Here is a 25,434-nt window from a genome sequence, read left to right on the forward strand (position 1 = left end):
TAGTCAACATGTAGTACTGCGCCTTGTTGTTAGCCGCCTGCTAACACTCGTTAAATAACTGCTGCCAGTTTGCAAGAGTTGGCTATGGAATCTGTCCCTAGTCATTCTCTTGACCCTGATTATTATTATTTTGGCCTTGATCACTCTGGCCAGCTGTTGTATCTGTCTGCCCTGGATTCATTCTTATCACTTATACCTTGCTGAAACAATAGTTAATAGGCCAGTCAGGTAGTAATAACTAAACCTTTTGCTGCCTTACGGTCCAAGAACAAGTAGATAATTATCATATTCCACAGTCATACAAGTATACACAAATAGATACATGATTATAGCATTTAACACTTAGCATGTATCACATAATAATTCACAACAAAAAATACTAATAAGTATGTTCCAGCAATTTCAGTACTATTTAGCACACGGTTGCTGAAGATATAATATTCAGGGCACAGGTTTAACATGGTGTCTCATGTATACAGGTAAAGCATATATACTATATTTAAGCAGATATACATATAACTACATAAATAGTTACCAAACCATGAGTCGAGCTTGTCTTCAGTGGTGAGTGTACATGCCCAGCTAGTCTACAGGAACCCAAATCTTGGCACGCTCTGATACCAAGTTGTAACGCTCTGGATACCCCAGGACAGTTACGTTGAACCATGAATTTAACTCGCTACCCGAGTTCTTTGGTTAAAAACGTGCTTCTAGGTGTTATTAACAGGTTAAGGTGGAGAACCAATCAAAAGGAAATGATATATTTTATTTAAAACATAAAACTATTCATGGGCCCATCAAAACAATAACAAGTTATTTACAACTCAAAATGGTCATTACAGTTTAAATTTACTGTTATATTATTTTATAATATAATGTAAAATTATATTATATTATAATATAATGTTTTAGATTAAATAAATGTGACAAAGTGTGTCACATATTGTAACATATAATAGAGAGTTACAATATTTAGAACCGTTTGGAAAAGGATATATTTTAACCCCAATAATGTGTTTTGGGAGGGTTTGGAACCGTTTGGAAAAACAGCACAATTTTTGTGCTGAATTTGGTCAGTGGCCGCGGCCACCAACATTCAATGGCCGCGGCCTGTGGGTCAGAGACTAGTGGCCGCGGCCACAGGCCAAAAACTGACCAAATTTTTAGTTTTTTAAATATTTGTTGAACGACTCAAAAAACCCAAATAACTCCCAAATCTCTTTTTTAATTCCATATTAATCCAATTAAACATTGGTAACAGCCATGGGGGTTGGTGGAATTTGAAATTCAAAGGGTGTCTCTAAACTCTATAAATAGGAGCCTATAGCTCACTTGTAAGACACAACTTTTCTATCCACTAGAGCACTTGGCTAGAAACACCTTGAGGCTTGATAATTCCAGAAAGTTTTTCCAATATCTGAGAGAGATCCCTTAGTGCTTGAGTTAGGGGGAAATAAGCTTTTGGACAAAGGTTTTAAACCTTGTTCAAGTTGGTGATCCCCAATCCTCTTCACTTAGGTTGTGTAAGTGAGAGTTTGATTGTGTTTCTGTTCTTCTTTTCATTCTATTGCTTTTCTTCTTATTTCTCTTATTCTATTTACTTGTACATTTTGTTTAAGAGTTGTAATCTTTTCATTTGGTCTAAACACTTTATTTTACTTGTAATCTTTTGCTTAGAGTTGTATTCTCACTATTCTCTTCTTCATCATCATCTTATTCTTTTCTTTGGTTTATTTGTATTTTCAGTTATAGAGTTGTAACCTTATTTAATCAATCTATATTTACTTGTAATATTATTGCATAGAGTTGTAATATTATAATCATTTCCATTGAGGCAAAACAATATTTTCCTAACATTTACAACCTGCCAACCTAAGCGGCAAAAATAGGGTAAACCCCCTAGTTCCTCTGAGAACTCTTTCGCCGTGGGGGTCAAGCTGCCGCATATGTACACAGCACCACCTAAGCTCTCCACTCAAGGCTGGGTGAACTTTTCTTTCCCTTTACCTGCACTACATAGCACCTATGAGCCAAAGCTCAGCAAGAAAACACAATATCGCATGAATATAATATCAACAATGATCATAATAATCATTCAGGACTTTAAGTCCAAAGTAGAGGAGTGACAGTTGTAAAAGTCACTAAGGTGGCATCCGTTCCCATTAGTCATGTGACGATAGGGTCATCTGGGCTTAAAAAATAAGTGATCCTTTCACTAGCTTATCAAGATAGGTGTTTGATGAACTAGTCACCAATATAACCTACCGCATGACCATAGAGTCACAACCATGGGATTCCGCACCCTAGCCACATGACAAGCAGTCACCTAGGCCTTTGGCCCTGGCTTTGAGTAACTAGTCCTAAACCAGTCAAGCGCTTATAATTTTCATCGACCTTAGGGTCGGTCCAGCATTAATGCTCCTAGAGTCATTCAACGCTGATATCGATTAGATCTAATCTTTTATCGGCTCTGCGTTCATGACGCTTATGCCATTTCTGACTCTCAGGTCAGTAATATGCGACTAGTGTCGATTCTGAATAATCAATGCCATACACAAGTAAGCAAGATCTGCTAAGCATTTAATATGCAATCAATGTCCACATTTAATAACTAACATGCCTCAACAACAACCACGTATGTCATACACACATGGTGCAATTTTCTTACCTCTGGTTTGAGGGAGAAGTAGAACAAGAACAACCCCTGAGAACAATTGATCTTTTGATTCCTTAGCGGTTACCTAATCATAACCAATTATAACCTCCATGAATGAAAATCAATAATGAAAGGGTCTTGACCTAAACCCCACTCTCGGGACCTTGAAACGTACCCACACAGTGAGTAGATTCGATCCCGGGCCTTAAGGATAGAAACCCTGAGCCAAAAACCCTTAAAAACACTCAAAAATTCTGAAGGAGCAGAGTAGTGTTGTAGCGCTACTCACTAACGCCCCAGCGCTCTTCTCAGAACCCAAAACCGCCCAAGCATCCCCTGGGTAGCGCTGTAGCGCCCCCTTGTGGGCGCTGTAGCGCTACACCCAGCCTGATCAGCCCCCTGAAACCTCTTCCTTCGAATCCTTCATTCCCAACCTGATTCCAATGCTTCCAAACCTCATTTTTTGTGCCAAATGAACCCAAAAACCATCCCCACAAGCCCTAAGCATCACAACCCCACGAACCCTAGCCAAAAACTCCCAACAAAACCAATCAACCAACCTAGATCTCCCAACTGAATTCCAAGACAAAAACAGAGCAAACCAGAGATTCAATGGCTAGAGACTTACCTCAAGTTCAGATTATGATGCTCTTCAATGGTGGAACACACTCCCAAGCTCTCAAGACTTATTTCCCAAGCTTGATTCCCCAACTTAAGCTCAAAAATCCAAGAAGAAAAAGAGAGAAAATAGATACGGGAGAAGTGCTAAAAATGCTCTGTTTTTCCCTTCCTTCTACAGCCTTCAATGGCTTAAATCTATCCTAGGGGTGAAAAGACCAAAATACCCCTAGGTCAAATAATGATTTCTAAAGGCTCCCAAGGGCAAAATTGACACTTCCCACTTATTTCGTTAATCATAATTAACGTTCTCCAATTCCCGTTATTCTCAAAATACTCAAACACCAATAATTCATATCCTGATACCCTTTAATTCCCGACAACGCTCTAATCATTAAAATCACCCCGAGACTCAATCCGAGCCCTGAGCTTTATCCAGTTATGGCTAAATCTCTAATTTGCACTCAAGATCGTCTCATGCCGAATAGCTCGAACAAATCCACATTATAATGTGGCCTCAACAATTAATCGCAACATGCACCAAAATATACAAATATTCCCTCAACAGGCTAAATTATCAAAACACCCCTATAATGAAATGTGGACCCACATGCATGCGGTTAACATCATATTATAATATAAGTCACATAAACATGCATATAATCATTTAATGGCATAATTAAACAATCATGGCCCTCCCGACCTACTAATCCAGCCATTAAACCGCATTAGGGATTTCGGGGTGTTACAACTATCCCCTCCTTACAGAAACTTTGTCCTCAAAATTTACCTGAACCGCTCGAGATACTGACCCTGCATATCTGACTCCAGCTCCCAGGTCGCTTCCTCGACCTTGTTGTTCCTCCACAATACCTTAACCAAAGGACCTTGTCCTTTCTGTCAAGTATCTGGATTGACTGCACCTCAAATGAGAGATTTGGCTAGAGCTCCAGATCTTCATAGCTCAAGATATGATTCACATCAGATACATACCTCCAAAGAGCTGAAACATGAAACACGTTATGCATGGCTGACAACACCGGTGGCAAGGCCAACCTGTAAGCCACCTGACCAATCCTCTCGAGGATCTTAAATGGACCTAAAAATCTAGGGCTCAGCTTGCCCTTCTTCCCAAACCTTCTCACCCCTTTCCATGGCAAGACACTAAGGAAGACATAGTCTCTAACTTGGAACTCCGCGTTTCTGCACTTGGGATCTGCATAACTTTTCTGTCTACTCTGAGAAGCGAGCATCTGAGCTCTAATCTTCTCAATGGCCTCACTGGTCCTCTGAACTGCCTCAGGACCCAAGTATCTCCTTTCACCTGTCTCATCCCAATGAATGGGAGATCTGCACTTCTTACCATATAGCATCTCATAAGGTGCAACTCCAATGGTAGACTGAGAATTGTTGTTGTAGGAAAACTCTATCAAAGGTAGACACTTATTCCAAGATCCACCAAAGTCCAGCACACATGCCCGTAGCATGTCTTCCAATATCTGGATCGTCCTCTCAGATTGCCCATCTGTCTGAGGATGATAAGCAGTACTGAACTTCAACTGTGTTCCCATGGCCTTCTGTAAACTCCCCCAGAACTTGGAAGTGAAAGTGGGGTTCCGATCTGACACAATCAACCTCGGCACTCCATGGAGGCGCACAATCTCTCTCACATAGAGATATGCAGACTAATCAACTGTATATGTAGTCCTCACTGGCAAGAAGTGAGCTGACTTGGTATAATGATCCACTATCACCCAAATAGAATCATGCTAACCAACAGTCCTGGGTAAGCCCACCACGAAATCCATCATGATGTCCTCCCATTTCCACTCTGGGATATCCAGCGGCTGGAATAACCCTGCTGGCCTCTGATGCTCAGCCTTGACCTGTTGACATGTCAAGCACTTAGCCACATATTCCACTACATCTCTCTTCATCCCCGACCACCAATACAATGATCTCACATCCTAATACATCTTCGTGGTGCCTGGATGCAAAGAGTAAGGTGTAGTATGAGATTCATCCAGAATCTCTCTCCTCAAAGCAATGTCTAATGGAACACATATCCGGCCCTTGTATCTTAACAAGCCCAAATCAGACACTGTATAATCTCTGGATGCTTCAGCCAAAACATCCTCTCTGATCTTGATCAGTTGTGGATCACTCAACTGACCCTCCTTTATTCTTTCCAACAGTGTAGACTGTAGCGTAATATTAGCCAACTGGCCCACCAAAAACTCTATACTAGCTCTGGTCATATCATCTGCTAACTCTCTAGCTATGAGCCTCGCACCATAAATTTGCCCTGGACCCTTCCAGCTTAAAGCATTAGCTACCACGTTGGCTTTTCCTGGATGATACAAAATCTCACAATCATAATCTCTTACTAACTCCAGCCAACACCTTTGTCTCATATTCAGGTCTTTCTGAGTGAAAAATTATTTCAGGCTCTTGTGGTCTGTATAGATCTCACACTTCTCTCCATAAAGATAATGCCTCCATATCTTTAAAGCAAAGGCCACAGCTGCCAACTCCAAGTCATGAGTGGGATATCTCTTTTCATACTCCTTCAACTGACGAGAGGCATAAGCAATTACCTTCTCTGACTGCATCAGAACATAGCCCGAACCCTAATGAGAAGCATCGCAATAAATCACAAACTTCTCCTGGTCTGTCGGAAGACTCAGAATCGGAGTTGTAATCAATCTCTGCTTCAGTTCCTGAAAGCTGTTCTTACATTTATCTAACCACACAAATTTTTTATTCTTGCATGTCAACTCAGTCAATGCAGTAGCTATCTTTGAGAACCCTTCCACGAAACGCCTACAATAACCTACCAATCCAAGGAAACTTCTAACATCAGAAGCATTCTTTGGCCTTGGCCAATCTCTGACTGCCTCAATCTTCGCTGGATCTACTTTAATCCCCTCCTTACTGACAATGTGCCCAAGAAAAGATACCTGAGATAACCAGAACTCACATATCTTGAGCTTTGCAAACAGTCTGTGTTCCCTCAGTCTCTGTAGAACCAACCTCAGATGTTGTTCATGCTCTAACTCAGACTGAGAATATACCAGAATATCATCAATGAAGACAATCACAAACTAGTCCAGATAATCCTTAAACACTCTGTTCATCAAATCCATAAAAGCAGCAGGGGCATTAGTCAATCCAAAAGACATGACTAAGAACTCATAATGCACATACCTGGTACGAAAAGCAGTCTTCAGTATGTCTCCCTCCTTGACCCTCAACTGATGATAACCAAAACGAAGGTCGATCTTTGGGAATACCTTCTTACCTTGCAACTGATCAAACAGATCATCTATCCTTGGCAAAGGATACGTGTTCTTGATTGTCAACTTATTCAGTTCTTTGTAATCAATGCACATCCTCAGAGAACCATCCTTCTTTTTCACAAACAGCACTGGCGCACCCCAAGGTGAGAAACTGGGTTTGATAAAACCCAAATCCAACAGTTCCTACAACTGTACTTTCAATTCTTTCAACTCAGCTGGGGCCATTTTGTAAGGTGCTCTAGACACTGGCTTTGTCCCTAGTGCCAGTTCTATCACTAACTTTATCTCTCTGTGTGGTGGCAACCCTGGCAAATCTTCTGGAAATACATCCAGGAATTCACAAACAAGTTTGGTCTCACTGGCAGGACCTGAGTGGTATCAACCACACTGGCTAAAAACTCAATGCAACCTCCTTGCAATAGATCCATAGTCCTCAAAATAGAAATCATAGGTATGCGAGGTCCATGCACAGTATCAACAAACACAAAAGGATCATCACCTTCAGGCTCAAAGGTGACCATCTTCTTTCTATAATCAATGGTTGCCCCATACTTCACCAACTAATCCATACCCAATATCATGTCAAAGTCAGTCATAACCAACTCTATCAAATCCACTAACAACTCCCTTCCCTCCACTGTCACTGGCAAAGATCTGACCCATCTCCTGGATACCACAACTCTCCAGTGGGTAACAAAGTTCCAAACCCCACAGCATAAAAATCATAGGGTCTACACAGTCTATCAATAACACTACTAGCAACAAAAGAATGTGTAGCACTAGAATCAATCAAAACATTATAAGGGGTTCCAGCACTAAGAACCTGACCTGTAACTACTGAGGAAGAAGCCTCAGCTTCTGCTTATGTCAATGTGAACACTCGAGCCGGGGTCGAGCTGTCTGCTTTTCTGGTTTCTTCCTTTCTGGCCTTAGGGCAATCCTTCTTAAGATGACCCACTGCTCCACATGAGAAGCAGGCCCTTTCCCTACACTCTCCCAAATGACGCCTCTTGCACCTAGGGCATTCAGGATTAGACTTCCAGGCTTCATTACCACCTGGACGACCCATTGAAACACCACGGGGCCGCCTATCAGGACCTGGAACTGGGAAGGTGTCAGAAACCTTCCTCTTCTGATCACTGGGGCCTCCACCCCTACCAGAACCCACAAATGGAGGACCTGTCCCCTTGAACTCCTTTCTGGCTGCACTATCCCGCCAGATCTTATTCTCTGCTCTCTCAGTTGTGAGTGCCTTCTTAACCACCTGTGCATAGGTAGTAACCTCTGCCACAGTGGTAATACAAACATCACGGGCTAATCTGAGTTGTAGCCCCTGAAGAAATCTCTCCCTCCTAGTCCCATCAGTGGACACCAGCTCCATATCAAATTTTGCCAAACAATCAAACTTCAAGGCATACTCAGTGACTGACAAACCTCCTTGAAGTAGCCTGATGAACTCATCAACCTTTACTGCCCTAATAGCATCATTATAATGTTTCTCATTAAACAAAGTCTGAAACTCTTCCCAACTCAAGGCATTAACATTTCTGGTCTGGGTAATAACCTCCCACCAAATTCGGGCATCCTTCTGAAACATATAAGTGGCACAGGCCACCCTCTCATTACCAGTCACCCTTATGAAGTCCAGGATGTTGGTAATCATACTCATCCACTGCTTTGCCTTGGCAGGATCTGCACTGCCTTCAAAAACTGGAGGTTACTACTTCCTGAACCTTTCATAGAGAGGCTCCCATTTATTACCAACCTCAGGAAGCTGCTCTGCTACTGGCACTGACATAGGAGGTGCCTCTGATACACTGGCCACTGCATGTGCTTGTTGTTGTCTTAGGAGGCGGAGTTCTTCTCCCTGTCTCAACATTGTAGCTTGCAGATCGTTAAATAAATGTTGTCAGTTTGCAGGTGCTGGCTGTGGAATCTGTCCCTGGTCATTCTCTTGACCCTGATTATTATTATTATTCTGGCCTTGATCACTCTGGCCAACTATTGTATCTGTCTGCCCTGGATTCATTCTTATCACTTATTCTTTGCTGAAACAATAGTCAATACAGCCAGCCAGATAGTAATAACTAAACCTCTTGCCGCCTTACGGTCCAAGAATAAGCAGATAATTATCATATTCCACAGTCATACAAATATACACAAATAAATACATGATTATAGCATTTAACACTTAGCATGTATCACATAATAATTCACAACCAACAATACTAATAAGTATGTTCCAGCAATTTCAATACTATTTAGCACACGGTTGCTGAAGATATAATATTCAGGGCACAGGTTTAACATGGTGTCTCATGTATACAGGTAAAGCATATATACTATATTTAAGCAGTTATACATATAACTACATAAATAGTTACCAAACCATGAGTCGAGCTTGTCTTCAGTGTTGAGTGTACATGCCCAGCCAGTCTACAGGAACCCTAACCTTGGCACGCTCTGATACCAAGTTGTAACGCCCTGAATACCCCAGGACAGTTACAGTGAACGTTGAACCGTGAATTTAACTCGCTACCCGAGTTCTTTGGTTAAAAACGTGCTTCTAGGTGTTATTAACAGGTTAAGGTGGAAAACCAATCAAAAGGAAATGATATATTTTATTTAAAACATAAAACTGTTCATGGGCCCATCAAAACATTTACAAGTTATTTACAACTCAAAATGGTCATTACAGTTTAAATTTACAACCCGCCGACCTAAGCAGCAAAAATAGGATAAATCCCTAGTTCCTCTGAGAACTCCTTGGTCGTGGTGGTCAAGCGGCCGCATATGTACACAGCACCACCTAAGCTCTCCACTCAAGGCTGAGTGAGTTTTTCTTTCCCTTTACCTGCACTACATAGCACCTATGAGCCAAAGCCCAGCAAGAAAACACAATATCGCATGAACATAATATCAACAATGATCATAATAATCATTCAGGACTTTTAGTCCAAAGTAGAGGAGTGACAGTTGTAAAAGTCACTAAGGTGGGTTCCATTCCCATTAGTCATGTGACGATAGGGTCACCTGGGCTTAACAAATAAGTGATCCTTTCACTAGCTTATCAAGATAGGTATTTGATGAACTAGTCACCAATATAACCTACCGCATGACCATAGAGTCACAACCATGGGATTCCGCTCCCTAGCCACGTGACAAGCAGTCACCTAGGCCTTTAGCCCTAGCTCTAAGTAACTAGTCATAGACTAATCAAGCGCTTATAATTTTCATCGACCTTAGGGTCGGTCCAGCATTAATGCTCCTAGAGTCATTCAACGCTGATATCGATTAGAACTAATCTTTCATTGGCTCTGCGTTCATGACGTTTATGCCGTTTCTGACCCTCAGGTCAGTAATATGCGACCGGTGCTGATTCTGAATAATCAATGCCATACACAAGTAAGCAAGATTTGCTAAGCATTTAATATGCAATCAATATCCACATTTAATAACCAACATGCCTCAACAACAACCACGCATGTCATACACACAGGGTACAGTTTTCTTACCTCTGGTTCGAGCGAGAAGTAGAACAAGAACAACCCCTGAGAACGATCGACCTTTTGATTCCTTAGCGGTTACCTAATCATAACCAATTATAACCTTCATTAATGAAAATCAACAATGAAAGGGTCTTGACCTAAACCCCACTCTCGGGACCTCGAAACGTACCCACACGGTGAGTAGATTCGATCCCAGGCCTTAAGGATGGAAACCCCGAGCCAAAAACCCTTAAAAACACTCAAAACGGGATTTTGAATGAACAGAGTAGCGCTACAGCGCTACTCACTAACGCCCCAGCGTTCTTCTCAGAACCTAAAACCACTCAAGCCTCCCCTGGGTAGCGCTGTAGCGCCCCCTTGTGGGCGCTGTAGCGCTACACCCAGCCTGATCAACCCCTGAAACCTCTTCCTTCGACTCCTTCATTCCCAACCTGATTCCAATGCTTCCAAACCTCATTTTTGGTGCCAAATGAACCCAAAAACCATCCCCACAAGCCCTAAGCATCACAACCCCAAGAACCCTAGCCAAAAACTTCCAACAAAACCAATCAACCAACCTAGAAATCCCAACTGAATTCCAAGACAAAAACAGAGCAAACCAGAGATTCAATGGCTAGAAACTTACCTCAATTTCAAATTATGATACTCTTCAATGGTGGAACAAACTCCCAAGCTCTCAAGACTTATTTCCCAAGCTTGATTCCCCAACTTAAGCTCAAAAATCCAAGAAGAAAAATAGAGAAAATAGATACGGGAGAAGTGCTAAAAATGCTCTGTTTTTCCCTTCCTTCTACAGCCTTCAATGGCTTAAATCTATCCTAGGGGTGAAAAGACCAAAATACCCCTAGGTCAAATAATGATTTCTAAAGGCTCCCAAGGGCAAAATTGACACTTCCCACTTATTTCGTTAATCATAATTAACGTTCTCCAATTCCCGTTATTCTCAAAATACTCAAACACCAATAATTCATATCCTGTTACCCTTTGATTCCCGACAACGCTCCAATCATTAAAATCACCCTGAGACTCACCCCGAGCCCCGAGCTTTATCCAGTTATGACTAAACCGCTAATTTGCACTCAAGATCGTCTCATGCCGAATAGCTCGAACAAATCCACATTATAATGTGCCCACAACAATTAATCGCAACATGCACCAAAATATACAAATATTCCCTCAACGAGCCAAATTACCAAAACACCCCTGTAATGAAATGCGGACCCACATGCATGCATTTAACATCATATTATAATATAATTCACATAAACATGCATATAATCATTTAATTACATAATTAAACAATTATGGCCCTCCCGACCTACTAATCCAGCCATTAAACCGCATTAGGGATTTCAGGGCATTACATCATGCTTCTTGCTTTCCACCTTACGCAACATTAACTGGTGCAGTAGAGCCCCATAAAAACTAAAGGCCTCGGTATTAAAGAACTGTTCCAATGGGCATGCCTTTGCTCGCTCAATCAGCCCATGCCTCTGAAACTGCTATATAAGGGTATCCAAGTAAGCACCACCCTTATAAGTAACACGAGCAGGAAAATGCTTCTCCAACAACACAATAAGGTCAAGCATCTAAAACAAAAAAAAATGTTAATAACATGTTTATGCAATCTAGTAACCATCAAGGCCCATTAAGGCTTGTGGAGGCATATCGAGGCAATACATGTTCAAAGCAAAACTATTTTTATCGAGGCACATCAAGGCATATCGAGGTACAATTAAATAAAGCAATCATCAAGGCCTGTCGAGGTAACCTCTACATTTATGTACAATCGAGTTCCATCGAGACTTGTCGATGTCTATCAAGGTACATTCAGATTCTATATATAAATAAGTCTATCGAGGCCTATCGAGACACTAAAAATCCTACAAATTCCCAAATTGTTCACTTCATATCGAGGCCCATCGAGGTCAGTCAAATTCTACACCTAAATAAGACTATCGATTTCTATCGAGGCATGTCGAGGTAACGTCCCTCGGATCCTTTCGAGATCAATCGAGCCCCATCGAGGTCTATCAAGGCCTATCGATTTCTATTGAGGTGGAGGCAAAAATTTGAAAAAAAAACTTAGATTTTCCTATGAACAACCTCGATTTAACCTATGAACAAAAAATCATATGACAAACATGCGCAGACAACACAAACCCAGAAATGGATCGAGGACTCACCTTCATTTTCTTCTGGGTGGCTTCTTCGAGCTTTGGGTCGTTCCCTTCGATGTCATCGCTTCTCCGTTCGTCCCTGCCGATGCACCAACGACCACGACAAGGATCTAAGCACTGCCAATGGAAGATTTTGGGGGAGGGCGGGGGGTGGGTTGGGATTCTTGTTCGGGGCCAAGAAATTAGAGAAGAGATTTGGGGTTTCTTTTTGAGACCGAGAGACTTAGGGAGAGAATAGAGAGAGACCGAGAGAAGAGAGATAAAGAGTGGAAACAAATGCTAGGAGTATTTTGGGAACTAAGGAAAACAATAAGAACAATTTGATATTATCAATAGTAGGATAATTTTGATATGGGACCCATTTATTGCATAATTAACCAAATTTCCCAATAAAATTTATTAAGTTTTTTTTGTAACAAATGAAAAAAATAATGTGGAATATAAATGGGATAATTTGAAAAATACTCAGTTTTAGGATTAGTTAACTAAAAATAGCTACTAATAATATTTAGTTGAATATTACCCACTTTTTAAAGCACATTTCCTATATTACCCTTAAAACACTACTAGAAGTCCAATATAAAAATCTCAATATTTGCCTCTGTCATGTCATTTACTTCCCTCTTTAAATAATATTCCACTGTCAGTTCCACTAGACCACTGTATAATGGGTAGAGTCATTAATAATTTGGGTATTAATCTAAGAGTTTTAAAATGTGGGTAAAAATTAAAGAGGTTAACTTAAATTGGGTACTAAATGTAATTTTCACATTATAAATTTTCCAAAAACTATTGGGTCATAAGCTAAGGCCCAAAAGAGATGTAAGGCAGAGATTGCATCTGCGGCGCAGTTTTGAAAATAAAAAAAGACTGAAGGTCATCAAACGGCAGAGATCGAATAAAAGATAAGGATGAAGAAGCACCAGATCACTCCATCTCACACTCCTTATCCTGCGCACTCTCTCCGTTGTCCTTTCCACTCCACTCTACTCTATTATGGCCGATGACTTACACCCACTACTCCAACCCCCAGTCACCGCCGCCCCAACCACCATTATACCACCACCCATAACCGATCCACCACCAGCACCACCCACGGCACCGCCCTCCTTAGACAATCCAGGGCCATCTTTGGCTCCAAAACGACAACGCCGCCCCAGTGTCCGATTGGGCGAGATCGGTGACCAACCCGCTGCCACACTCTCCTACGATTCGCACGTTCGGAGGACCAAGCACCCATGGAGGTTCTCCAGAGACTCTTCCGCCGCTGTGGCTTCGTCTAAGTCCGTAAAGGCCCGGTCTTTAACGAACCTTGTCAACGGCGGTGATTCCCAAGAAATTGCGGAGACCGAAGAGAGGAATCAGAACGGAGACGGTCTTAATTTCGAGTTGGGGATCCGAAGAGTGAAGTCGAAGCGAGCAACTGCAGTCAAAAGGGTCCGATCGAATTGGGTTACGAATTCGAATTCGAAGCAGCTGGATGATGGGGCAGATAGTAGGGAGGAATTGGGGGAAGAAGGGTTTAGGGATTTCGATCCGGAATTGGATAGTCCAATGAGGGAACAGAGCCCAGTACAGTCATTGGATAACGCGGGCGTGGATACGTGGAATGATAGCTTGCCCGAGACGAGTTGCGGCGGAGTTAGGTCGTGGTTGATAGAGTTGGGTTTGAGTCGGTATGCGCCGGTGTTCGAGATACACGAGGTTGACGACGAGGTTTTGCCCATGTTGACTTTGGAGGATCTTAAGGATATGGGAATCAACGCCGTTGGTTCCAGGCGGAAAATGTACACTGCTATTCAGAAGCTTGGTAAGGGATTTTCATGAGTTTCAATCCCTTTTTTTTTGTCAATTATATATATTTATTCACTGAAATAGTTAAGTTTAACTTGATCATCATCATCATAGGCTTAAAAAAAAAAAGAGAACTTGACCACCATAAGCTCTCGGCTTTAGCTGAAATGTTACTAAAAAAAATGCTGGTCTGAACAGTTTTTTCTGTTGTCCCTTTACTTCTCTTACAATAAAACTACTCACCAAATTTGATTCGAATTGAAGTCCTCTGCTATCGAATGGTTTTACCTCTGTCATTTTGACATACGAATTGGATTGTGGTTGGTGTCATATGATACTTGTTAGTGTTTTCTTTCAGTATACTAGACTCCCTCTCTAACTAGACCAAGAAATTATAACAATTGCTATATGTACAAAACTGTCTTGGTCAGATAACGAACCCATCTAAACACCATTAGAACAATTGTTAGATGTAAAAAGCTCTATGTTATCAGGACGAAACTCATCTTAAGTGAGATGATATTTTTACACTGGGTTCGGGTTTTATGTCCAAAGAGTGAGATGTAAATGAAAGGTTATTTGGTTCGGAAAGCAAAGTCTTTGTTTTGAATCATGTATACACATGTGATTTGATGATTGGGGATCAAATTATGGAGGAGTGGAGTCATTGTTGTTTTTGTTTTCTTTATGATAATGAATAGAAGACTGAGAGGGGATTCTCCGGCAGTGTAGTTTGAAATATACAATGCAAATATTAGTGTAAGTGTGTGTGTTTAGTACATTGTGGGTTCCACATCCAGTGTCCAAATCAACTATATTTTGGTTTGAAATTTGATTGTGCTGACTTGTACCTTAGGAGGATGTTAATCTACTCGGAAAGTGAATCTTGAGGTGAATGCCTGCCTGCGTACCCAATTATACTTGAGGAACTTTCAATCTCTCAATTTGCAACTCATCGCATTTTGTTTTTTGTTTTTTGTTTTTTTTGACAACAGCGTTGCTAGTACTAGTAAGCTTCATATAATTAAAAGACTATTAATTTGAGATGCTACAATCAAGTCTCACCTTTCACTCTCTCTGGCTTTGTTCCTTGTCAAGTTTGTTTTGGATCTTATAGGTATAAAAGATGGTCTTATGCTATTTTGTATTGGGATGAAACTAGATAAAAAAATTAAATATAAAAGCATTGTATTACATATTATATATAAAAAAAATTATTTAAATTGGACAATATCATTTTTATATAGAATAGCTCTCTCTCATTTTAATCACCCTTCCTTTTCTTTTTACTATTTCTTTCTCAAAATCCATCTTGTGCCATAATGAAGAAATTGGATTACACATTTTTTTAAAGTAACTGGACTCGGATTAATGGACCTTTTATTAACTAAATGAGCTCAATATTTAGCTGATCAAGGACTTTTTTCACTTGAATATAATAAGTGTACACATGCTTTTTATTTTATTGTTCAAACGACAATTATACAGAAAAGTAATGATTATGTTAATTCATACAATTTAACCAGATTGTATTAATGAAAACGAAAATTATGTAATTTACGACAAAGTAGAGGCCCATTAGTACTCCTGGATGGAAAGCAAACAAGGAAGTGTCATTAGTAGATTCAATGGGCCTGGCTATAGCTGGATCTTTCAATCCAGGCCATGGGCTTAAAACCAGAAATAGGTTGGGCTTTCATGGATCATGAGACATGTTTTTGAATTCATGCACACGACTGATAAATCAAAGACTGAAGACACTGAATCGATATGATCAAGTCAAGTTATTGTTATGTTCATATTTCAAAACAATGCATTCCCAAGTAACCCATTAGAGAATAGTAAAATAAGAACAGGGCATTTAGAAAAAGAAAGAACGAAAGAAAAAAGGTTTTTTTTTTTTTTTTTCTTTTTTAAAATATAAATTATAACAATGGTGATGATACATGGGAGACATATATTATATAAATAAATGAGAAAAATGGATATAAAATTAAGGAGTCCTAGCGTAGTGAAGCACCATGAGATGATCAGTGGTAGAAGAAGAGGAGTCTGGAAGCAAAGTAGTCACAGTTGGACCCCATATGTTATCTCTTACTTGCTGCAACGTCAACATTGGTAGAACCTGCTGCCCTCTACATCTTATCTCTATCTGTTTCATTTTCACACGTGCAAACCCACCATTACACACTACTATATATATCTATAAATATACATTCTACATCATTCATGCAACATATTTAAAGGTAACAACTATGATATATATACTGTACAAACAAGTAAACCAAGCTAGTACAATATATTATATTGAAACTAGAACTTTAATTTCCACCAACAATTTTATATATACATAATAGCTAGCACTCACAATACATGATGCAAAATAGATATATCTTCAAAAATTTAGAGAAAGAGAACTAAAAATACACTCCACAAAATATTTTATTATATATTATTTTTGCCTCATGCTCTATTATCATCACTGCAAATAGAAATTACTAGTCATCTTTAAATTATAAAAATGTAAAATTAAAAAAAAAAAGATTTGTAATAATATATTTTGAAGAATAGAATATAAATTTCTAAAAAATAAATAAGAAAAGAATATAATAGAAAGACTAATATTGTGTAAAGAATGGAATAGAGATTAAAAAGCATTATTTGGGTTGGTTATATACACAAATAGTAATAAAATGAAATGAAATGAAATGAAAATGTATTATGTATTATGTATCTATATTTATGTATGTATGTATGTATGTATGTATGTATGTATGTACGTAGGGATGAAGTCATGCTTTGTCAATATGGGTATCACTACCTTACGTCTTTCCCATGCTAAGATACATTATTGCCCCATATCCCATCCCATCTTTTATATCTCAATCTTTGTAAACGTCTACTTTACCCATCAAATTGCTCACTCTCATCTCATCTCCAAGATATTCCAAACAAAAATAAAATAAGGAACACTTCGGTCAGCGGTCACCTACATAAATAGACACTTTGAGGGCTGCCCGGCCAATTCCACCATCTCAAAACTGCCCCATTTTAATCATTACAGGACCCACTCAGACTTTGCTCGTAAGCCAAAATCATAACCCCTTAGACTTTATTACTATAAATATATATTTTAAATAACTCCAAATCTTTTCTTAAAAGAAAAAAGAAAAAAAAAATCTAAATAAATTACAAAAAAGTAAATTCTAAAACACAATAACCTATAGAAAAAAAATCACGTAATGGATCCAAAAAGCACGGCGACAAATAGGCACAACACAACTTTTTTCTTTTTTCAAATTTATAAATTAAAAAAAAACTATATCATGTGATATTGATCTAACCTATAAAAATTCCATAGATATATATACTTTATTATTCATGCACACGTCTCTTTCACGTTGCTTCTTAAAACCCTAATATGAAAGGTCAATAATATTCTTCCATGAAAACGAGCAACTGCCCATTTTATTTTCCTATTATGTGAATACTTTCTAATAAATAAAACCCATACAATATTAATATGAGTCACTAAATACCAACTTAAAACCCGGCACAACCTACCTAGTTGTTTACGGGTCGTTTTTGGTATTTATAAAATATATATATATATTATATGGTGCATGCATAGCCTTCACCAACTATATATATATATATATATTCATTTTCATTATGAATCTTATCAATATTTGAATATATTTTTCAACTTTGATATTTTATTCAACTACTCTTGAAATTTAATGATTCTGTTGTAGATTTAACTCTCATGCATTGCTTTCCTGCAACGTAAAATAAATATATATATATATATTTACAATTAGTACATTGTTTATAGTCATTTCTTTTGTGTGGTTGGTTGTTGAGGAGATGATGGGGTCCTTTAAAATTCCATTCGAGTGCACCACTTAAGGTTTTGATGGGTCTTTTTAAGCACAAATAAATATAGATGGGAAAAGAAAAGAGGGCAATTTATTAAGTAGAATTTAGAAAGAGCTAGCTGGCTGTCTCAAATTTGAGTTGGAAAAAACGAAAGCATGACGAAAGAAAGCTTATTAAGCTAAGAGATGAAATTGAAACGCATGCATATGGGTTATGAGAATGACAGGGTCCACGTGTGATCTTCAAGGCCCTACGATATCATTATTTCTATCGATATGTAATTATCAACTTTTTTTTTTCTTTCTTTGTTTTTTTGTATGCTAATGAATGAATGAATGTCAACCATATATCAACTAGCTGTCTAGACACAACATATATATATAATTGAATATATAATCCAAAACAGTGATATATTTTTCATCTTAAAGTCAATAGTCCACTAATTACAAACAAAAAAAACCAAAAAAACTTGCAACCTATACCACATGGCTCAACTTTTTTTTTTTGTTTTCCCTTTTTATATTGTTTATGAAGGCAACAAAAAATTATCAACAAGCATATTAATATAGATTATGTCTAATCATCACGATGTTATGTATATGTGTGTATCTCTCTCTCTATATATTAGATTAGATGTGTGTGCTTAATAATAATAAGTGTGTAACACAAGCACTAGTAAAGCCGAAACATATGCTAATTTGAGACCAAATTAATCACAAAAAAACAAGACTATTACAAGAGGAGTCCTAAATTTACGCTAAATCAAAAAGATTTTTGAGTATATTATATTTAAATATGGAAAGATCGACCCTTTTTGTACCCACTTATATGGTTATAATCATTGGCTATATATATATATATATATTAATGTGTGTGTGTGTGTGTGTGTGTGTGTGTGTGTGTTTAGGTGTTGCATGCGATGTGTGAAAGTTGAGGTCGGCATTTAGGACGGCATATAGAATTTTAGCTATTTAAAGAAGAAAGTTTATGCAACAATTAATCTTATTAATGATCATTCCTATAATTGGACGGTGGATATTAACTATTAATTTACTATGAGAATGACCAATTAATGGCATAAGGTTGACTTTTCTGGCAAATGTGTTTGACAAATTCGTAGAAAAACTAGGATCAAAGTGTTGAGAGTCCCACGCAGCGCATTATTCTTTAATTATATATATATATATATATTAATTATGCATGACTGTTTCATGGTAAGGTGTAGTGGTTTTAGCTGGAAATAAAAACTTGAATTTGTTATCTCTTATTAATTAGTTTCTTCTATTCGTTTTAAATTTATTATGGTTTGCAAATATTATATGTTTCTTCATAAGAGAAGAAAAAAGAGATTTGATAGAATCAATAAATTAAGAATTATTTTTTTAGAAAAATACAAATTTTAATGTAGTATAATTTTTTAAAATTTACAACAATTATAAATATATACATATAATTAAAAAAAAGTCTCTTATGTGTAAAACATTTTCCTCTATTTTTTTTTCTTTCTATTTTCCCTCATAAAATTTTTCCAACCTTATAATATCAAAGGTACAAACAAAGCCTAAATGATTTAAATAATAGATACTGTCTTTATCTTCTCCTTATCTCATGGCATGAAGGGCAAGGAAACATATCTGGAGCATGTACAAATATAAATATATTATAAATGACTCCAAATCATGAGTATAACAGTTGACCTAGATACCAACTATTATTTACACGCTATATAATATATATTCAATAGAAAAGAATTGATATTGGAATGTACTTGACTATGTATATATGATATTAAATGATCCTAAGAAGCATGTATATATAATTTTTTATGACATAGCTGGTGAGAAAGACAACGTACATTTGTTATTATGGAATGCCATTTTGGTCCTAGTAAAGACAACTTCAACTAACATAGACACTACGTGGTTTTTGTCTTCTAGCTAATAATCTAATCAGTTTAATTTGTATTTGAATACCTGTATTGTATTTTGATAATATCTAACTCTCATATAAATCTCCTTATCAAGAAAGAAACCCTTTTCCAGTTCCAAAAATTAAAAAAGGAAAAGAAAGAAAGAAAGAAACCCTTTGATTTTTTTTTTTCCTTTGTGTACATAATTATGTCCCTTTAATTGTTCAATTAATTTATATATCAATAAATGTCATAATTGATTATTATTTTTTTGTTCATCATAATTATGATTAATATTTATAGTTTTCTTGTACTTTATTTGATGGTTAATTACTACATATATTTGAAAAGAATTATAAAATATTTTAAGAAATAATGAGAAAAAACTTCTTTTGATTATAAGTGGCAAGAACACATATATTTGCTATCTATTATTATTTCAAGCAAAAATTTACATGTATATCGATTGTTAAATAGCATATTAGATCAAGTTTCTTCAATATTTTTAATTAGTTACTTAAATATTTATTATTACAATTTAAATTTTTGTTATAGAATTTTCAACCTTAATTTAACTTCATCTGCGCTGTTTGCGCATATAATTTGGCTATTTTCTTCCCCAATCTTTTTTTTTTCTTTTTGCTTTAAGAAGTTTTCTTTGACGTAATATAATTTTTAAAACCCTAGGCAGTTGCAATTGTAAAAGAAAGCCAAAAGGACATCTAAGTATTCCAAGTACTTATAATTAATAAGTTATTAATTAAATCTTTATTTACGATCCTATCTAATCACTCTAATTTAATTTATAAACAGGCATGGTACTGCAAAAACTAAATCAGCTGAGAAGTATCATATTTCATTTTCTAAAGAAAAAGGGGTATCATATTTCATTTATTCTAAATAATATTTTTCAAGAAAAATCTCGTTATATTAATCTCTTCCCAAATATTAATACATGCACGCCTGCTCGTTAATGTCTAAAAGTGTGAAAACCTACACGTATACATAAATATATAAATTTATATATACATTAGACAATGTTTTTGGTTGTGGCTAGATTTACCTTTAATTAGTTTTTAAAGGTGCACACACACACACACTATATTTGTGGTCCAATAATTTAAAGGTCTAAATAACATAATGATAGAACAATTAATTTGATCTTATAACATTCTAGAGAACCCAGCTATAAAACAATAAGTAAAAAAAAAAAAAGTTACCAAGTAATATTATAAAACGTTGCTTCCTTGTAATTATTAGGGAAAATATAGTGGTATTTCATGATGAAGTGTGTATGGGAAGGCATGTATAATAAAGTGATGATCATATCATATGCAATAATTTTCATCTATAGAAAACCCAAATCATGTCACCCTTCTCGTGCACAAATGATTTTATTCCTCCCGGGCCATACAAAATCAAAATTATAATTCTATTCGAGTATACCAAAACTTACTATGGATAATTATCTGTCATTGATTAACATATATATATATATATATGCATGCTAGCTACTTCGTGAGTCAAACCAAACAAAATTCCTCGATTTTAATGAAAAGTAGAAGAAAAAAACGCTTGAAATTAACAGAAACGAAGTTTATCTTAGCTTTATACATATATTGGAACTTCTATACCTAAAAATATATAGGAGCTAGCAATAGCTACGTACATATAAGTTACAATAAGTCAAGTCATCATAACGAAATAATATACGTGATGTTTACTAAATGCAGCCTATATATAAGTAAAAACGTGCCAAGTTTTAAATCATTCGATTCCTTTTTTTCTGTTAATATTATAACATTTTTGCAAATTTCAGGGCAAAAACGTATATATAAATATATATGTATAAAATGTTTCCCATCATGTAGCTTAATTTTTCAGAAAAGGGAACTCTACATGCATTAATCGAAGCCAAAATTTTCCCATCTTCATTATATTATAGCAAATAATAAAACACTACATAAGCAAACTCTACATATTATAACGTAAACTTTCCTGAAAACTAACTCAATGCATATAATCAACCTCCAAGAATTTCAGTAAAGGGAGGAGTATGTTTCTTTTTTGCTCTATATTTCTAGAATTTAAATATGGTATTTAACAAACAAGGTTTTCCTGACATGCTACGTTTATAGGTCCTGTCTCCTAATGTATCTTTTTTTCTTGAAATGGTTCTCCTTATTTGTATATATCAATAACGCGGGCTATACAAAGTAAATTTATAATGTTATGGAGTTTCTGCTTATATCTATTCGCATATAATTAAGTAGATAGAGGTACGTACTTAGCTAGCTAATTTCAAAAAGTAAACTTTAAAATGTTTTTAGATTGTTGAGATTAGATTTAATGCAGGCATTAATGCGAGAGAGTATAGGGCCATGCCTAAGATTTATAAGTAAGCTAGTTAGCGAGTGCCAGCAGCTTAATCTTTCAATAAGTATAATAGTTACTACACATAGTAGTAACTCTTTTTGAAATATCACACTAAAATTACTTGTTTAAACTTTTGATTTAACTGTATTCTTATTTTTCTGTCTAATTTAAGTTTCAATGTATATGGTTGAATAACTGTATATATATATATATGATTACAGTACATTATCTATGATATTCTAGAAAGGTTATGCGCCATTAGTTTCACTTTTTTTGTATTTTTTATTTAACTTTTAAATTTAATGGGATTTGAGCAAAAGGTGTGGTAGGTAGTTTTCGTAGTTTATTGGCACCATATATATATTTTTGAGCTACTTGAGACCACACCACAAAAAATGTGGATGCATAAACATAACTATATATGCAATTAAATTTAGATGAAACTGATGGCTATAGAGTTAGAGGGTATATATGTATGGTGAAATATATTTGTTCGCGGTATATTAGTAGTAGTAGTAGTAGTAGAAGAAGAGAACCTGACAATTAAGCTAGAAGTAAACTCACCACCTAAATATGATTTTGTCGAAAGAAAAAATAGTACTAATAAGAGCAGCCCATTTTTAGTTCTGATGTTTCTGTCATGTTTCTAATACACCTACCAACTCTATATTCATGTAACTAAATTACGTGATGATCAAAACTCTAGCTATCATTGTTATGGTTTCTCTTTTCGGCCTCTTTCTCTAGTCTTGTTTTGTCATTGTTGTCATCTAAACCAAGTCATACACAAACAAAGAGAGAGAGAGAGAGAAAAGAGAAGATATACAAATATATTTGTATATATAACCACTTATATTAATTGTATATATAACTAAAAAAAAGTTCGAAAGTGTGTTATGTTATAGATACATACCTCTGATTCGCTATCCAATCTCAGCTTATTGACCAGATACTTTATTAGCAATCCAACAGTCATGCTTCCATCCCTGATATTTCAGTTTTGAAGAAATTTTGTAATTAAGAAAATGAAACTGTTATACATGAACCTAATAGACAAATAATAACTTTCTAAATGGAATAAACATAATTACCTGATTCTTAAGAAGCTCTTAGATATTTGAGGCAAGAACGGTTCCTTGGCTCTGCATTGACAAACACAAACCCAAACCCAAGTTTGATTAAAAAAGGAAACTTTGTGAAAAAAAATAAAGAAGTTTAAAAAGTGAACAAATATTTACTACACTTACTGATTTTGTGATGCTTGAAGCATAAACCAAATGCCGGAGTGGGGCCTCTTCGGAGGGTTAGTAACTCGGAAGTCTAAGCTGGGCCCGGCGGCGGCCTCGACAACGGGTGGTTGTTGGAGCTGAAACTGGCGACCAAAATAGGAGGACCCCAGTTGAGGCATCATCATCAACGAAGAGGAACACGAAGGAGAAGCGGCCATAATATTACTATTGTTATTAGTATTATGTAGCTGTGATGATGAGGGGTACTGAATTAAGTTAGGCCTAAATCCCCAGTTAATGGCCTCTTGCTGATGATGAAGATGAGGGGGAAGATGATGATGAGGAACAGGAGGAGGAGGAAAGTTGGAACTACCACTAGTACTTCCCGGGTGTTGAAAATACATTAACGGTGTTGTACTAAAATTATTAGTAGCAGCGCTCCCAAAATTTGACACTGCGGCGGTGCCACCATGAGGCCCTAATTGAAACATAGGATTACTATTACTTGACCTGGCCGCCGCCGCAGCCGCAGCCCCCGCCGCGGCTTGTTGTCTCGTACTAGTACTGCTACCACCACAAGGTAACAGATCCAGCTCTATCATTAACCCGCCGGAGCCAGAGCCTCTTCTAGCAGCTTGTTCTAGTATCTGGTGGTGGTGGTGGTTGCCGTGATCAATATTATGGCTATGGCCATGGGTTGGAGTTCCAGCGCCGCCTATACTCAATTGGAGCCAGCTGCCGTGGTCTTGGTCGACTTTCATGGTCTCTTCTTGTTGTTGATGAGCGTCTTTAGAGCTGGAACCGGCTTCGTTAAGGCTATTGGTTCTGGATTCATCTTCAGCCATAGATGAATTTGGATCAGTGGTGGCCACTACTAGATCAGATCCTAAACAAGATTCAGTTGTACTACAGTTCTCATACCCTTCGGTCGCTCGGCTCATCATAAGACTGAAACACTCTGCTGCTTCCGTGTACTTGTCGTAATTACCATAATAAGTAGAAGTAGGATTGTTATTATCAGTACTAATAATATTAATATCGTTACTCTTTTGAAGAAGAAGAAGGTTCTGATGAAGATGAAGATGATGATGGTGATGTTGTTTTGAGAGGTTTGGTGCAGGAACCATGGTCACAGCCGAGAAACTGAGCACTGGATCAACCGCCAGGATTCTTTGATGATGAGTTGACGATGATGATGATGATGATGATGAAAATTGCTGGTGTTGATCTCAGCAGCTCGAGCCATGGATTGGAGAAAGTGGGGTTTGAATATTGAACTGGTTTTTATAATAATAATAAGAGGAGGAGGGATTGGTTGTGATGAATGGGGCCATAGGAATGTAGTCTGGGAATAATATTAATAATAGTATTATAGGAAGAAGAAGATGAAGAATAATCGAAGAAAAGATCAGAGACACCCATTAACGGCTTCTTACAGATAAGGCTTTTTGTTCTATTCATCAACCTAGACATAATAATATTATCAGAACTACTTCTACTACTACGACTACACATGAACCAGAAGAATAAACGTTGCAAATCTCACTTTCCATTAATTCTCTTTGTTTGGAAGCTTGTGGAGATGAAATAGTTGCAGAAGAGAGAGAAAGAGAAATAGATGGTGGTCAGTCAGTCATATTATAAGCATATATTCATTAATATATTATTGTGCATATATTCTCTTCTTATTAGTTAGTTAATTAATTAATTAGCAGCTAGGTCCATGAGTAATATTTTTTTAACTTTATTATGACGAAATGTAAGTTCCACCTGTTTTATGTCATATTGGCAAAAAATATATATGGGAGCTCCTACTAGACACTAGTCCAGCTAACAGCTTTACTATAGGGCGTATGTTTAAAAGACAAAATGACAATAAAGGCTCTCTCTTTTTGGGATATTTCTAAAAGGTCCTTTTGGCCTCCGTATACTCATGCTACCTAATTTCTTCTATATATATATAAAAATAAATATAGCCTATACAC

General features: G+C 37.0%; 2 protein-coding genes across 3 annotated transcripts; one reads left to right on the top strand and one right to left on the bottom strand.

Moving 5' to 3' along the window:
• Window positions 1-13,149: 13,149 nt before the first annotated feature.
• Window positions 13,150-15,132, top strand: LOC133822409 (uncharacterized). 2 transcript variants are annotated; one of them, XM_062254741.1, is made up of 2 exons: window positions 13,150-14,072; window positions 14,913-15,132. In XM_062254741.1, exons 1-2 carry the CDS (start codon window positions 13,259-13,261, stop codon window positions 14,921-14,923), a joined length of 825 nt encoding a protein of 274 aa, XP_062110725.1. In that variant the 5' UTR covers window positions 13,150-13,258; the 3' UTR covers window positions 14,924-15,132. The 2 variants fall into 2 exon arrangements, with proteins under 2 accessions (XP_062110725.1, XP_062110723.1); XM_062254739.1 differs by lacking the exon at window positions 14,913-15,132 and having other exon boundaries at window positions 13,151-14,314.
• Window positions 15,133-15,650: 518 nt separating this feature from the next.
• LOC133822408 (protein LAX PANICLE 2) lies at window positions 15,651-25,087 on the bottom strand. Its single transcript, XM_062254738.1, has 4 exons — window positions 23,468-25,087; window positions 23,312-23,362; window positions 23,134-23,206; window positions 15,651-16,208 (listed from the first exon to the last, which is right to left on the bottom strand). Exons 1-4 carry the CDS (start codon window positions 24,574-24,576, stop codon window positions 16,050-16,052), a joined length of 1,392 nt encoding a protein of 463 aa, XP_062110722.1. The 5' UTR covers window positions 24,577-25,087; the 3' UTR covers window positions 15,651-16,049.
• Between the last annotated feature and the right edge of the window lie 347 nt (window positions 25,088-25,434).

Source organism: Humulus lupulus, chromosome 3 (genome assembly GCF_963169125.1).
Source record: "Humulus lupulus chromosome 3, drHumLupu1.1, whole genome shotgun sequence".
Taxonomy (NCBI): domain Eukaryota; kingdom Viridiplantae; phylum Streptophyta; class Magnoliopsida; order Rosales; family Cannabaceae; genus Humulus; species Humulus lupulus.